Genomic DNA, 15,250 nt, shown 5'->3' with positions numbered 1-15,250 from the left:
CGGCTGGGCCCGTGAGCCATGGCCGCTGAGCCTGTGCGTCCGGAGCCTGTGCTCCGCAACGGGAGAGGCCACAACAGTGAGAGACCAGCGTACCGCAAAAAAAAAAAAAAAAAAAAAAAAGAATCAATTCCCAAAGTATATGACTTAGACATGGTGAGCCATGGAATTGTTGCTAGGATTCTACAGTTCTTTAATTGTTTTCTTAAGTCTTAATACATAATATGTATCTCTTTTTTAAATGCAGAAACTGTTGTTATTTTAAAGACACATGGGGGGAAAATTATAACTACAACTGTATTCATTTCCCATGGTTTCCATAACAGTGCCACAGATTAGGTGGCTTAAAACAACAAAAATTTGTTCTTTACGAGTTCAGGAGGTTAGAAGTATCAAGGTATTGGCTGGACCGTGCTCCCTTCAAAACCTCTAGGTCAGGATCCTGCCTTGCTGTTTCTAGTCCTTGGTAGCCCCAGGCATCCCTTAGTTTGAGGCATCATAACTTCAATCTTTGTTTCCGTCTTCACACGGCTGTCTTCCCTCTGTGTCTCTTCTCCTCTTAGAAGGACACCAGTCATAATGGATTAGGGTCCACCCTAATTTAGTGTGACCTCATCTTAACTTGATTACATCTGCAAAGACCCTATTTCCAAATAAGGTTACATTCACAGGTAGTGGGGGTTAAGCCTTGAACACATCTTTTTTGGGGACATAATTCAACCCATAACAGCTATAAATAGTGCATGCTACTTTTTAGCTTTGTCACTTTAAGCACCAGATAATTTCTCTGTTTTTTTCTATTGTCTTTGACTAGACATTTTTATGAGAGGGAGAAGAATGAGACAGAATGTAGAATATCCAGAGACCTCAAGTATCATGCACTTACTTGTTCATTCATTCATTCAGCAGATATTTGAGCATTTAAAATAATAAATCATGAAAGCCAACATATGAGTATTTACTAAATGTAAGACATTGTTCTATACCCTATACATATGGTATTTCATTTAATTTTTATTACTGTTTTGTGAGGTAGGCATTATTTTTATCCTCAGTTTATAGGTGAGGAAACAGAGGTTTATAAAGGTGAAATGACTTCAGTAAGTCAAATAATGAGTAAAATTGCAAAGCCCATATTTTTATCACTTTGGCCTGACTCAAGCCAGTGCCCTCAGTCAACTGTAATCATTTCAGCCTAGTATGTTGAACCCCTCCTGATAGACTTTTACTTTGGAGTCTTAATAAATGAGAGGCCAGATGTGCATGTCCAAAGTACAGATCACAATTTGATGTGCTAAGCACACAAGGCCTTTTGATTATTTACGAAGAATGGTGTCAGGGTGTCCACTGAAGCAACACAGCTATGTTGTGTCTAGTAACCAGTAGGTGTTAATTACTACCTATATTTAGTTGGTAGAATTGTGAAGACAAATAACCATGGGTGGAGTTAAAAAATAATCCTGTAGTGTTTCTTACTTAGTTTTATTAGAAAACAGTTAAGACCACATTTCACTTCCTTAGTCTTGTGTTCCCTTCTTATTTGGTGTCTCTTAAGTTTCACTGAAGTTCTGGGAAATACTAGAAAAAAGGAGCTAATTGTTAGGGCCAAGAGTCCAGTTAAAGCACGTAGATGTGGCAGTGCAAAAACGTAAAAGAAGGATATGTCCTGAATGTTCTGAGATTGGATATAAAGTTTAATAGTGGGAAAGATTGGCTGCAGTTATAATTGTTTGAGAAGGATGGATTTGTTTATAAGAGAACAGGAGTTAGATTTCTATGGAGAAGTTAGAAAGTATTTCTCAGTTAGGGTATTATGGACTGAATGTTTGTGTCCCTTTAAAATTCCTGTTGAAGCCCAAACCCCCAGTTTAACTATATTGGAGATGGGGTCTATACAGAAATAATTAAAGTTAAATGAGGTCATAAAAGTGGGGAGACATGATCCAGTAGGATTGAACTCCTTATAAGAAGAGAATTCAGAGAGCTCACTCTCTGTCTATAAACATACAAAAAAGAGGTCATGTGAGCACACAGCAAGATGATAGCAACTAGAGATCTCAGAATGAAACCTACCTTGCTAGCATCTTGATTTTGGACTTCCGGCCTCCAGAACTGTGAGGAATAAATTTCTGTTAAGCCATCTAGTGGTATTTTGCTGTAGCAGCCTGAGCACACTCTAAGACATAGGGCTAAAGCTGATTTGAGATGGGAAGGAAGACAAGTAGACAAAAGGAGGAAACACTCTCACTAGAAGAGGTTATCTCTAGATCCATTTTCTAAAGGTAATTACAATGGAATTATAGAATTATAGAATCATATATGAAGATTTTTTTTAGGGTCAGAAGACAAGTGTAGTAGGTAGTCAGTGTTCTCCAAAGAAATAGAACCAATAAGATATGTATATATACGCATGTGTATATGTACACACACACACACATACACACACACACACACACACACACACACACACACACACAGGATGAGACAGAAATTTAAGAATTGGCTCACGTGATTTTGCAGGCTGGCAACTCCAAAACCCACAGAGTAGGTAGACCAGCAGGCTGGAGATCTAGGGAGGAGTTGATGTTGCAGCTAGAGTCGACAGGCAGTCTACTGGCAGAATTTACTCTTTCTCAGGGGAGGTGAGTCATTTTCTTAAGGCCTTCAGCTGATTGGATGAGGCCCAACCACATTATGGAGGGTAATTAGCTTTACTCAGAGCCTACTGATTTACATGTTAATCTCATCTAAAATACATCTTCACTACAACATCCAAGCATGTTTCACCAGATATATGGGTACTGGGGCCCTGCCAAATTGACACATAAAATTAACCATTGCAACTGGCATACCTCTTCAACTTAAACTGATGTCAAAAGAAAGTAAATTTACTTTGAGAGTTTTGACTCATTAACTAAATAAATTTAGTCTTTTCAGGTAAATACCTGGTTAGAAATATACCATTTATACACTTAGCCAAGTTATTTTGGTAATTATAGCCTTAGCATCTGAGAAAAGTCGAAAATAATTAACATTAATTTGCTCAAAAGAAAATGGTTACAAATTCCAAAGAATGAATTGAAAATGGTGAAGCCATTTCTGGTTACTGTAGTCAGAAGTGGCATCTTCTGTTTTAGCACATCTGAGGCAGAATGATTGCTGAAAAACTAGGCACTGTTTTCAGCTTTGCATCTTTAAATTCAGGATACCGCCTTGGAAATAACCTCTTTAATTTCTACCCTCACTTTAGTTGGCTTATCTATAAAGTAAAAATTTAGGTAAGACCTCTTCTAGTACTAACATTCTGTAATTTCTTGGTGTTTGTTTACTCCTCAAAGCATTTATCACATTCTCCTTTGAGTATAGTTATTTGTGCTCTTTACTTTCTCCCTTTATTAGATATTTCTCTAAGAGTCAGGATAATAAATTATTCATCTTCATTTTACTCTTACAGCAAGCATCCAAGTATTTGTTTAGAATATAATCTATTGGGCTTCCCTGGTGGCGCAGTGGTTGAGAGTCCGCCTGCCAATGCAGGGGACACGGGTTTGTGCCCCGGTCTGGGAAGATCCCACATGCCGCGGAGCGGCTGGGCCCGTGAGCCATGGCCGCTGAGCCTGCGCCTCCAGAGCCTGTGCTCCGCAACGGGAGAGGCCACAACAGTGAGAGGCCAGCGTACCGCAAAAAAAAAAAAAAAGAATGTAATCTATTATTGTAGTTCACTATTTATAATCGGGTGTTATTCTTCAAGGCCTTATTGAATACATAAAAATTTGGTATAGCAGTTCTTTGTCTTGGCCTTCAATGTCAATATCGGACTTAATACTAAACTTTGCCATGTACTAGTGTCACTTGGGGAAAATTATTGTCTTATTCTCAGTTCACTGAGGAGTAAGATTGGGGATAATGGTTGCTGTGCCAAGTTACTATGATATTTAAATGAAGTAATATGAAAAAACATCAAGCACAGTGCTTGATACATAGTAGACACGTTAAAATGTTTTCCTTTTTTTTCCCTTTAGGATTGGGACTTTTACATCTACCTACCAGGGTGCCTAGTATGAGATATTTAGTAAATGTTTGTTAAATTGAAGATGTTAATGACTTAATTAATTTACTATGAGAAACTCCAGAAGAAACCCTTAGGAATAACAAAAAGTTCAGTGGGTTCATTTCAAATAATATTTACTATTCTTATTAAGGACAGGCTTTAAGATGGAAAATAACTTTGAATCTGTTGATTAAATTTGGTATTTTTCATGAAATAAAATCATTTTAATGTTCAACATTTGTATTTTTGTTATAGTGATGTAGCTTGGTTCAATGAATCTTGGTTAAGCCGAATTAAAGAGGATATCGGTGACAACTGGCGAATAAAGGTATGTAGAATGAATGCTAGAAGTACTTGATCCAAACAGTGGTCTGAAATTAGCACTAAGCTCAACTAAATCTTATTTTTTAAATTAACTGAAGAGTACATTTTATTGTGTATAGTTTGAGTTTTGACGCTTGTGTATGTTCTTATACCATCATAGTTAGATATAGAACGTTTCCATTAAGCAAAAACAGGCACATATGCCCCTTCCCAGTTAATCCTCACTCTTGACTTGGCCCTGGGTGGCCACAGGTCTGCTTTCAGTCAGTATTGGTTTAATTTCTGGAGTTCCATATAAATGGAATCAGATATTATGAACTCTTTGGTATTCTTTTACTCATGTATTGTTTTTGAGACTCATCCATGTTGCCTGTATTAGTAGTTATTTCTTTTTTTTTGCTGAGTAGTATTTCATTACACTGATTTACCACAATTTGCTTAGCCATTCACCTGTTGGTGGATGTTGAATTGTTTCTGTTCTTTCTTCTCTAATATTGGTAATTTGTCTTTTTTATTTCTTCCTTGATAAATCTGGCTTGATGTTTTTCAATTAAAAAATTTTTTTTTGAAAAGAACTAGCTTTTGTTTTCTGTTTTATTGATTTCCTTTCTCTTCTTTGTTATTTCCTTTCTTCTTGACATCTGCTCTTTTTCTTGCTTCTTAAGGTGAAAGCTTAAGTCATCAGCTTTAAGCACTTTTCCCTAGTAGTAAGCATTGCCTTAGCCACATCCCACACATCTTAACATACTGTGTTCTTATTTTCATTTAGATCAAAATATTTGGTAATTTCCCTTGTGATTTTTCTTTTGACCCCTGGGTAGATTAGAAGTAGGTATTTCAAATTCTAAATATTTGAGGATTTTCTACATATCTTTCTTTTATTTATTAATTTCTAATTTAATTCCATTTTGTTTTGAGAACATACTCTGAATTCTTTTACATTTACTAAGACTTATTTTATGACCTAATATATGGTCTGTCTTGGTGAATATTCCATGTGCACTTGAAAACAACATGTATTTTGCAGTCCTACAAATACGGATTATTACAGCTTTGTTGATAGTACTGTTTACTTTTGTATCTTTATTGATTTTCTGTCTGATTATTCTATCAGTTAAGGGGGGAGGAGTCCTCAGATCTCTAATGATGATTGTGGATTTTTCAATTTCTCCTTTTAATTCTAATTTTTTAATCATGTAATTTGAATCTGTGTTATTTGGTTTATATACATTAATTTTTTATGTCTTCTTGTTGAATGAATCTACTTATCATTATAAAATGACTTATTTTTATCCCTGGTAATATTTCTTTTTTGGAAGTCTACTTTGTCTGATACTGATGTACCACTCCCGTTTTTTAAAGATTATTTTTGCCTATTATATCTTTTTCTCTTCTTTAGTCTCTCTGTGTATTTATATTGAAAGTGATATAGTCACCTAATAGTTAGGTCTTGCTTTTTTATCCATTGACAGTCTCTTTATTTCGTTCTTTTTTTTAAAAAAAAAAATATTTTCTTATATTCCTCTTATTTAAACCCTTGAACATTTTTTTTTTTTTTAAATTTTTGGCTGCACTGGGTCTTCATTGCTGTGCGTGGGCTTTCTCTAGTTGCAGCGAGCGGGGGCTACTCTTCGTTGTGGTGCGCGGACTTCTCATTGCGGTGGCTTCTCTTGTTGCGGAGCATAGGCTCTAGGCACGCGGGCTCAGTAGTTGTGGCTTGCGGGCTCTAGAGCGCAGGCTCAGTAGTTGTGGCGCATGGGCTTAGTTGCTCCACGGCATGTAGGATCTTCCCAGACCAGGGCTTGAACGTGTGTCCCTTGCATTGATGGGCGGATTCTTAACCACTGTGCCACCAGGGAAGCCCCCCTTGAACATTTTTAAACTAACAGTTTTAACTTTTTTATCTTCTAATTCTTTCATCTTTCATTTTAGGCTTGTTTCTATTGACTGAGTTTTCTCCTAATTATAGTTCACATACTCCTGCTTCTTCACATGTGTAGTAATTTTTTATTGGACACTAGACAGTGTGAATTTTATTATTGAGTGCTGGGTTTTTTGTATTCTTTTAAAGAGTGTTGGACTTTGTTCTTACAGGCAGTTAAGATACTTGTGAATCAGTGTGATCTTTTCAGGGTTTGGGGGCATGGAAGGCAGATCTAGAGTTATTTTCTCCTCTAGGGCTAGGTTAGACTCACTACTAAGCTGTTACCTTTTGGGGGTTTTTAGTGAATGCTTGTCTGTATTAGCATAGTCATGATCTCTTCTCTCTGACTGGTGGGAATTTTAGCAGTTTCTGGCCCTGTGCAATCTTCAAGGAATTGTTCAGCTTATAGTTCCCTAGATTGTTGTTTCCTCGGAAATCATTTTTGTTTCATCTCATTGAGTTTCACCCATGCACATGCAAATTAGTATTCAGCCAAAGAGTCAAAGGGACTACTATGGAGATTTCTTTCCAAAGCTCTCACCTCTTCATTTATCTGCCCTGCAAATCCCAACTACCTCGACCTTCCTGAACTTCTGATGTCTATCTTCTCAACTCCACGAGAACATCAGGCTTTGTTTTGTTTCCACCTCCCTGTGCCATGGTATGAAAATTGCCTCTAGAGAGAAATCTTAGACTAGTGTAGGGCTCATCTTTTTTGTTTTCCTTCTCTTAGAAATTAGAGTTCTATATTGTCTTTTGGCTAAAGCTTGAAAACAATATTCCTTGTATTTTGTCCTGTTTTCTGGTTGTTTGTGGTGGAGAGTAAGTCTAGATCCAGTTACTCACTCATGACTGAAGGTGGACATGCTCATAGCTAAATCTTTTAAGTTGGTACTTGAGTTTGTTGTGGCTCACTTTAAATACAATCACTCTAGTTCAACTATCTAAGGAAGAAGACATTTTTTCTATAATCAAACTCTGAATAAAGCTTTGATGTTTAAAAATCATGTATTTGTAGTTATAGAACTCTAATATATGTTTCTGTTGTCATTTTTATCAGGAAGTTTTTATTGTATTTCACCTTGGCATATGTTTTATTTCATTGTTAATATTAAATAATTTATTTTTTTTCCTCCATTAGGCTAGTAATTTAAAGAAGGTACTTCAAGGAATTATGGGTTATTACAATGAGGTATGAAAATCATTTGACTTTGTTTAAATATAAAATACTCTGTGATAATTATATTGACACTGAAAAATGACTTGGCTTTTTGTTTATAACATTTTACTGGTATATAATTCATAATTGAAATATGATTTTTCCATTTTTAGAACACTCAAATTTTGTTAACGTAAAGGGGCTAAAAAGTAATATATTGATTTGTAAAATAATGTTTCTATATTGATACTCTTTAAGTTGATTTTTTCTCAAATAAAATTACGTTCATCTTTATATAATTTGATTTTATGCAGTGCTATAAAGTAGACCTTATAACTAAATTAAAGTACTTTTCTATTTAAAGCGTTGTTTTTATATTTCTTTCCAATGTAAATAACAGCAAAGACATACTATGAAATTATGCTTGTGCAAGTGAATTGGGAAAAAATGCAAAATAAAAGTAGTATTAAAGTCACATTAGATAATGCATTATTCAAGTGATTTGTTTTTCTTATTCAGCGTCTTAAGAAGTTCTCTAGCAGGATTATTTGATATCAGAATGTTTATTGCTTAATGTGTAAAAGTTTTTGGTTTGGTTTTGCCATTAAAGAATTTTGTTTTTACTTTTTAAAGTTTTCATACAATTGAACTTGCAGTTTCTTCCAAATAATTCTAGAACTAAAATTTTTCAATTCATTAATGCCTAAAACTCATTTTGAAGTTTTTTGGGTTTTTTTTTAATGGCAAGAATACTTTTTAGTTTCTTGCAAAAAACAATCTTGGGAATTCCCTGGCAGTCCAGTGGTTAGGACGTGGCACTTTCTCTCCCAGGGCCTGAGTTCAATCTCTGGTCGGGGAATTAAGATCCTGCAAGCTGCATGGCACAGCCAAAGAAAAAAGAAAAAAGCAATCTTAAAAAAAAAAGATAGAGCCAGGAAAGATTAATCCATTAGATTTGTTGTTCATTTGGTTTATTTTATGGTTCTCTATTCATTGAACATGTATCAAAATATTATGAATTTTCTTTGACTTAAGTCTGTTTATTTTTTTATGGAAAGGCATAAGTTTTATCATAATAGATCAGGCCAGGGGCTTCTTAAACAATTCCTCTTTCTGACCGTGGGGTAAAGGATATTTGTTATAAAACCATTTTAGTTGCTTTTGGTTGGTTCTCAAAATTTGGGGAGGTTGCTTGAACTTTACTAACTGGTTTTAGTCAGTAATTGTGGGTTTATCATTTGTTAATTTATCTGAGTCTTTTCGTGAACCTATTTATAATTTATTTTCCTTGCAATAATTCAGTGTAGTCAGTTCTCTGTAGCCTACATAAATGAGTGATCTAATTTATTTTCAACACTGCAGTTTTTGGGACAACAGATTTCTGAAGAACTTATCCCTGATTTAAACCAAATAACTGAATGTTCCGATTCTGTGGAGCTTGGGAGGTTGCTCCAGCTTATTTTAGGTTGTGCTGTCAACTGTGAAAAGAAGCAAGGTAAGTGAATTTCAGTCATTTGAGGATATCTACTTTCTAGAGACAACCTACATTGCTATAGGAAATTGCATAAAAATGTACTATTGTAGATTGGTGGAAAGCACACTGAAATGTAAGCCAGAAGATCTGAATTCGAGCACAGCTCTGCAATTAAAAAGCTATAAATCTTCAGTATCCTAACTGTACCTAGATTCTGAGATTCGTATTCAGTGGCTAAATAAAATATACTTTAATTAGGTTAATTTAATCAATGCTTAGGACTTAGTGGATATTCAATAAAAATTGTACTTATTTATTTGATACATTTATCTCTTTAACATGTGAGAGACAGAACCTTAGGTTGATTCAGATTTTCATAAATGATTATGCAGCTACTTCCAGGCTTCTTCAGATGATATTCTGCTCTTTTTAGAAGAATGCTTCCAAAGTATCCTCCAGATAAAGATAAGCAGTCTGATGATATAAATGGAATTGGTGTGCTTTGTTGGTATATATGAACACAGTGACCCATATCCTGCTGAGTACAAAAAGAACATTTTTGGTTGAATGTAATGAATAAAATGTGAACTGAACAGACCAAGGTCTACTTCCTTGAGGGGCTTGCATCAGTCTGGGTGATGACATTTTTTTTTTTTTTTTTGCGGTACGAGGGCGTCTCACTGTTGTGGCCTCTCCTGTTGTGGAGCACAGGCTCCAGATGCGCAGGCTCAGCGGCCATGGCTCACGGGCCCAGCCGCTTCGCGGCATGTGGGATCTTCCTGGACCGGGACATGAACCCGTGTCCCCTGCATCGGCAGGCAGACTCTCAACCACTGCGCCACCAGGGAAGCCCTGGGTGATGACATTTTTGATGCTGATGTTTTTTGCATCCAAAATTGGCCTTAGGACATCACCTTCATAAAAGAATGTTGGGTGCTGAAGTTTGTAAAACATTTTAAGTCAGAACCTTAGAAAACACATTCAGTGTTATCTAACTAATGAAGAGAACATATGAGACAAGATAAATTCAGTAAGAATCAATTCAGGAAGGAGAAAAATGAAACACATGAAATCAGCTATAGTTTATCATAAAAAAGGGTTTTGGTATCAGAAAACTTTCATATTAGTCCATCTCTATTATTAACTGGCTGGTTTTTTTCTAGGGCAAGTCAGTACTTCTCCATAGGCTTTTATTTCTCATAGATAATGTCAAAGGTCTCTATGTTTCTGTTGTTTTGTTCTGTTTTTTTTTAATGAAAGTAAGAAACGTTTTCTTATGGAAAGTTAAAACTTCTATATATTTTTAACTACAAATTGACAAATAGTAATTCTTTTATGAATTAGCAATTTTCTATTACTGTGATCCTTTTTATTTTTCTATTTAATGCTTTGTTTCTATTTCAGTTACTGGTTATTTATAACATCTTTTTGCTTAACTTTAGCATGTTTGTTGATTTTAATAGTCTTTTTCAGAGAACCAACTTTGGGCTTTGATTCATTTTGTTTGTACTATTTAATATCTATTCTGTTATCTCATTGCTTCTATTGTGAATTAATCAATTCTTTCTATTCTAAACTATAATTGATGTTTTAAGCTATAATTTTCTCTTGTTTTGTTGCCTCCTATAAATATTGATATAATATGTAGTATTTTCATAATTTAGTTCTAAGCATTACTTAGCAATTTTGACCTCGAATTTTTAAAAGGAGGCTCAATTCCTGGGTATATAAAGTTTAGCAAGTAATAAATATAAAGAAATAGTTTAATTTTCATTATTTTGAAAGTCAGGATTATCTGATTGGGTCTATTTTTGGAGGTATGTGTCTGGGGTCTCAATTTTTAGGAGTGAGCAGATAAATGGAAAAAAAACTTGTAGTAATTTAATTAAAATGTAAAACCAAAACACATCCATAATATAAACCACCTTCCACATATTTATACTTTTCAGTGAGAATTGATTTTCAAAATGATTCAAAGGTATTGCAGCAGTCTTAATCTTGAAAGAATTAACTAATTTGGTTAACAGTACCCTGTTTATCTTGGTGTGGAAAGAGAAAAATTTTATGAAGGTTTCAGTAGACTTGAAACACTCCATTATCCAACAAATCCAGTTAAAAGAAATCATTCCATTTCTTGTGCCTCATCTAGTTAATTCTTCCCCCTCCAACACACACACACACCCATAGAATTTAGTGGTCGGGTGCATACCAGAATCTATCAGAATTTTTTTCCAGTACTTGGCTTCACAAATAAAAGAGAGATTTGGAGAACTTTTAGAAGTCTTCCAGAGTATCATTAAAACAATAAAAGCATTAGAAAATAATAAATCCTTAAAACTTTTGGAAAATTGTTTTAGGTGGAGAACATACAGTTGCTGTCGATCTAAACCTGCAAATACAGGAAAAACTCTCATGATTCATCACTTCTAATTGTGACAGAATCAACTTACTGCGCTCCCACGTGTGTGTGTGTGTGTGTGTGTGTGTGTGTGTGTGTGTGTGTGTGTGTGTTAAGGTATAAGGATCTCCTTAAGGTGAAACTTGGTGAATGTCGAGCAGGTGTTTGCAGGAAGCTGTATAAGTCTCTTCATTGAAAACCTCCCTGAAATGAACTAAGTAGGTGATAAATGAAACTTTCTGAGCTTAGATCTTAAGAGTTCACTGAATACAGGCATACCTTGTTTTATTGAGCTCTGCTTTATTGTGTTTTTCACAAATTGAAGGTTTGTGGTAACCCTATGTCCAACAAATCTATTAGCACCACTTTTCCAACAGCATTTGCTCACTTCATGTCTCTGTGTCACATTTTTGTAATTCTCACAGTATTTCAAACTTTTTCATTATTATTATATTTGTTATGGTGATCTGTGATCAGTGCTTTTTGGTGTTACTATTGTAATTGTTTTTTTTTAATTAATTAATTTATTTATTTTTGGCTGTGTTGGGTCTTCGTTTCTGTGCGAGGGCTTTCTCTAGTTGTGGCGAACAGGGGCCACTCTTCGTTGTGATGCGCGGGCCTCTCACTGTTGTGGCCTCTCTTGTTGCGGAGCACAGGCTCCAGACGCGCAGGCTCAGTAGTTGTGGCTCACGGGCCCAGTTGCTCCGCGGCATGTGGGATCTCCCTGGACCAGGGCTCGTACCCGTGTCCCCTGCATTGGCAGGCAGATTCTCAACAACTGCGCCACCAAGGAAGTCCTATTGTAATTGTTTTGAGGCACCATGAACTGCACCCATAGTAACGTGGTAAACTTAATCAGTAAATGTTATAAATGTTGTATGTGTTCTGACCGCTCCACCAACCAGCCATTTCCCCATCTCTCTCCCTTCCTCCGGCCTCCCTACTCCCTGATACACAGCAATATTGAAATTAGGCCAGTTAATAACCCTGCAGTGGCCTCTTCATGTTCAAGTGAAAGGAAGGGTCCCACATCTCTTACTTTAAATCAAAAGCTAGAAATGATTAAGCTTAGTGAGGAAGGTATGCTGAAAGACAAGAGGGGCCAAGATCTAGGCCTCTTCCACTAAACAACCAAATTGTGAGTATGAAGAAAAAGTTCTTGAAGGAGATTAAAAGTGCTGCTTCAGTGAACACACCGATGATATGAAAGCGAAAGTCTTATTGTTTATAGGCAGAACATTTTAGTGGTCTGGATGGAAGATCAAACCAGCCACAACGTTCCCTTCAGACAAAGCCTAATCTAGAGCAAGGCTCTAACTTCAATCTTGTGAAGCCTGAGAGAGATGAGAACACTGCAGAAGAAAAGTTTGAAGCTAGCAGAGGTTGGTTCATGAGGTTTAAGGAAAGCCATCTCCAGAACATAAAAGTACAAGGTGAAGCAGCAGGTACTGATGTAGAAGCTACAGCAAGTTATCTAGAAGATGTAGCTAAGATAATTAATGAAGGCCACTATATTAAACATATTTTCAGTATAGACAAAACAGCCTTTTATTGGAAGAAGATGCCATCTAGGACTTTCATAGGTAGCTAGGAAAAGTCAATGCCTGGCTTTGAAGGACATGCTGACTTTCTTGCTAATGTAGATGGTGACAGAGTTGAAGCCCATGCTCATTTATCATTCTGGAAATCCTAGGACCTTAAGAACTATGCTAAATCTAATCTGCCTGTGTTATAAATGGAACAACAAAGGCTGGGTGACAGCACATCTGTTTACAACATGGTTTACTGAGTATTTTAAGCCCACTGTTGAGACCTACTTCTCACAAAAAAAAGCATTCCTTTCAAACATTACTGCTCATTGACAAAGCACCTGGTCACTCAAGAGCTTTGATGGAGATGTTCAACAAAATTAATGTTGTTTTCATACCTGCTAACAAAACATCTATTCTGCAACCCATGGATCAAGAAGTAATTTTGACTTTTAAGTCTTGCTATTTAAGAAATACATTTTGTAAGGCTATAACTGCCATAAATAGTGATTCCTCTGATGGATCTGGTTTTCAAAGTACATTGAAAACTTTATGGAAAAGATTTACTATTGTAGATACCATTAAGAACATAGGTGATAAGGGGGTTCCCTTTTCTCCACACCCTCTCCAGCATTTATTGCTTGTAGACTTTTTGATGATGGCCATTCTGGCTAGTGGGAGGTGATACTCATTGTGGTTTTGATTTGCATTTCTCTAATGATTAGTGATGTTGAGCATCTTTTCTTGTGCTTTCTGGCCATCTGTATGTCTTTTTTTGGAGAAATGTCTATTTAGATTTTCTGCCCACTTTTTGATTGGCTTGTTTGGGGTTTTTTTGATATTGAGATGCATGAGCTGTATGTATATTTTGGAGATTAATCCCTTGTCGGTTGCATTGTTTGCAAATATTTTCTCCCATTCTGTGGGTTGTCTTTTCATTTTGTTTATGGTTTCCTTTGATGTGTAAAAGCTTTTAAGTTTAATTAGGTCCCATTTGTTTATTTTTGGTTTTATTTTCATTACTCTAGGAGGTGGATCCAAAAAGATCTTGCTGTGATTTATGTCAAAGATTGTCCTGCCTGTGTTTTCCTCTAAGAGTTTTTATAGTATCCAGTCTTACATTTAGGTCTTTAATCCATTTTGAGTTTTTTTTGTGTGTATGATGTTAGGGAATGTTCTAATTTCATTCTTTGACATGTGGCTGTCCAGTTTTCCCAGCACCACTTATTGAAGAGACTGTCTTTTCTTCATTGTATATTCTTGTCTCCTTTGTCATAGACTAATATACCATAGGTGTGTGGGTTTATCTCTGGGCTTTCTATCCTGTTCCATTGTTCTATATTTCTGTTTTTGTGCCAATACCAAACTATTTTGATTACTGTAGCTTTGTAGTATAGTCTGAAGTCAGGGACCCTGATTCCTCCAGCCGTGTTCTTCTTTCTCAAGATTGCTTTGGCTATTCAGGGTCTTTGTGTTTCCATACAAATTTTAAGATTTTTTGTTATAGATTTGCAAAAAATGCCATTAGTATTTTGATAGGGATAGCATTGAATCTGTAGATTACCTTGGGTAGTATAGTCATTTTGACAATATCGATTCTTCTAATCTGAGAACATGGTATATCTTTCCATCTGTTTGTGTCATCCTACACTGTTGGTGGGAACGTAAATTGGTACAGCCACTATGAAGAACAGTATGGAGGTTCCTTTAAAGACTAAAAATTGATTTGATCCAGCAATCCCACTCCTGGGCATATATCCAGAGAAAACCATAATTTGAAAAGGTACATGCACCCCAGTGTTCACTGCAGCACTATTTACAATAGCCAAGACATGGAAGCAACCTAAATGTCCATCGACAAATGAATGGATAAAGAAGATGTGGTACATATATACAATGGGATATTACTCAGCCATAAAAAAGAATGAAAGAATGCCATTTACAGCAACATGGATAGACCTAGAGATTATCATACTGAGTGAAGTAAATCAGAGAAAGACAAATACCATATGATATCACTTATATGTGGAATCTAAAAAATGATACAAATGAACTTATTTACAGAACAGAAACAGACTCACAGACTTAGGAAACAAACCTATGTTTACCAAAGGGGTAGGGTAGTGGGGAGGGATAAATTAGGAGGTTGGGATTAACATATGCACACTACCATATATGAAATGGATAATCAACAGAGACCTACTCTATAGCACAGGGAACTCTACTCAGTTCTCTGTAATAACCTATATCAGAAAAGAATATGAAAAATAATGGATATATATGTGTATGTATAACTGAATCACTTTGCTGTACACCTGAAATGAACACAACATTGTAACTCAACTATACTCCAGTGTAAAATAAAAACTTTTTAAAAATAAAGGAATGTTTCCC

The 15,250-nt window shown here is 35.7% G+C and overlaps 1 protein-coding gene across 2 annotated transcripts in view; it reads left to right on the top strand.

Moving 5' to 3' along the window:
• Window positions 1–15,250, top strand: part of HOOK1 (hook microtubule tethering protein 1) — a 67,503-nt gene that overhangs the window by 10,010 nt on the left and 42,243 nt on the right. For both annotated transcript variants that reach the window (XM_082833283.1, XM_082833284.1), the window contains exons 3-5: window positions 4,304–4,376; window positions 7,438–7,488; window positions 8,818–8,950. In XM_082833283.1, the coding sequence (XP_082689409.1) occupies window positions 4,304–4,376; window positions 7,438–7,488; window positions 8,818–8,950 (257 nt within the window). The remainder of the gene's footprint in view (window positions 1–4,303; window positions 4,377–7,437; window positions 7,489–8,817; window positions 8,951–15,250) is intronic.

This window comes from Leucopleurus acutus, assembly GCF_964270905.1.
Source record: "Leucopleurus acutus genome assembly, chromosome: 2".
Lineage (NCBI taxonomy): Eukaryota > Metazoa > Chordata > Mammalia > Artiodactyla > Delphinidae > Leucopleurus > Leucopleurus acutus.
This window is presented reverse-complemented; position numbering and strand designations above follow the sequence as displayed.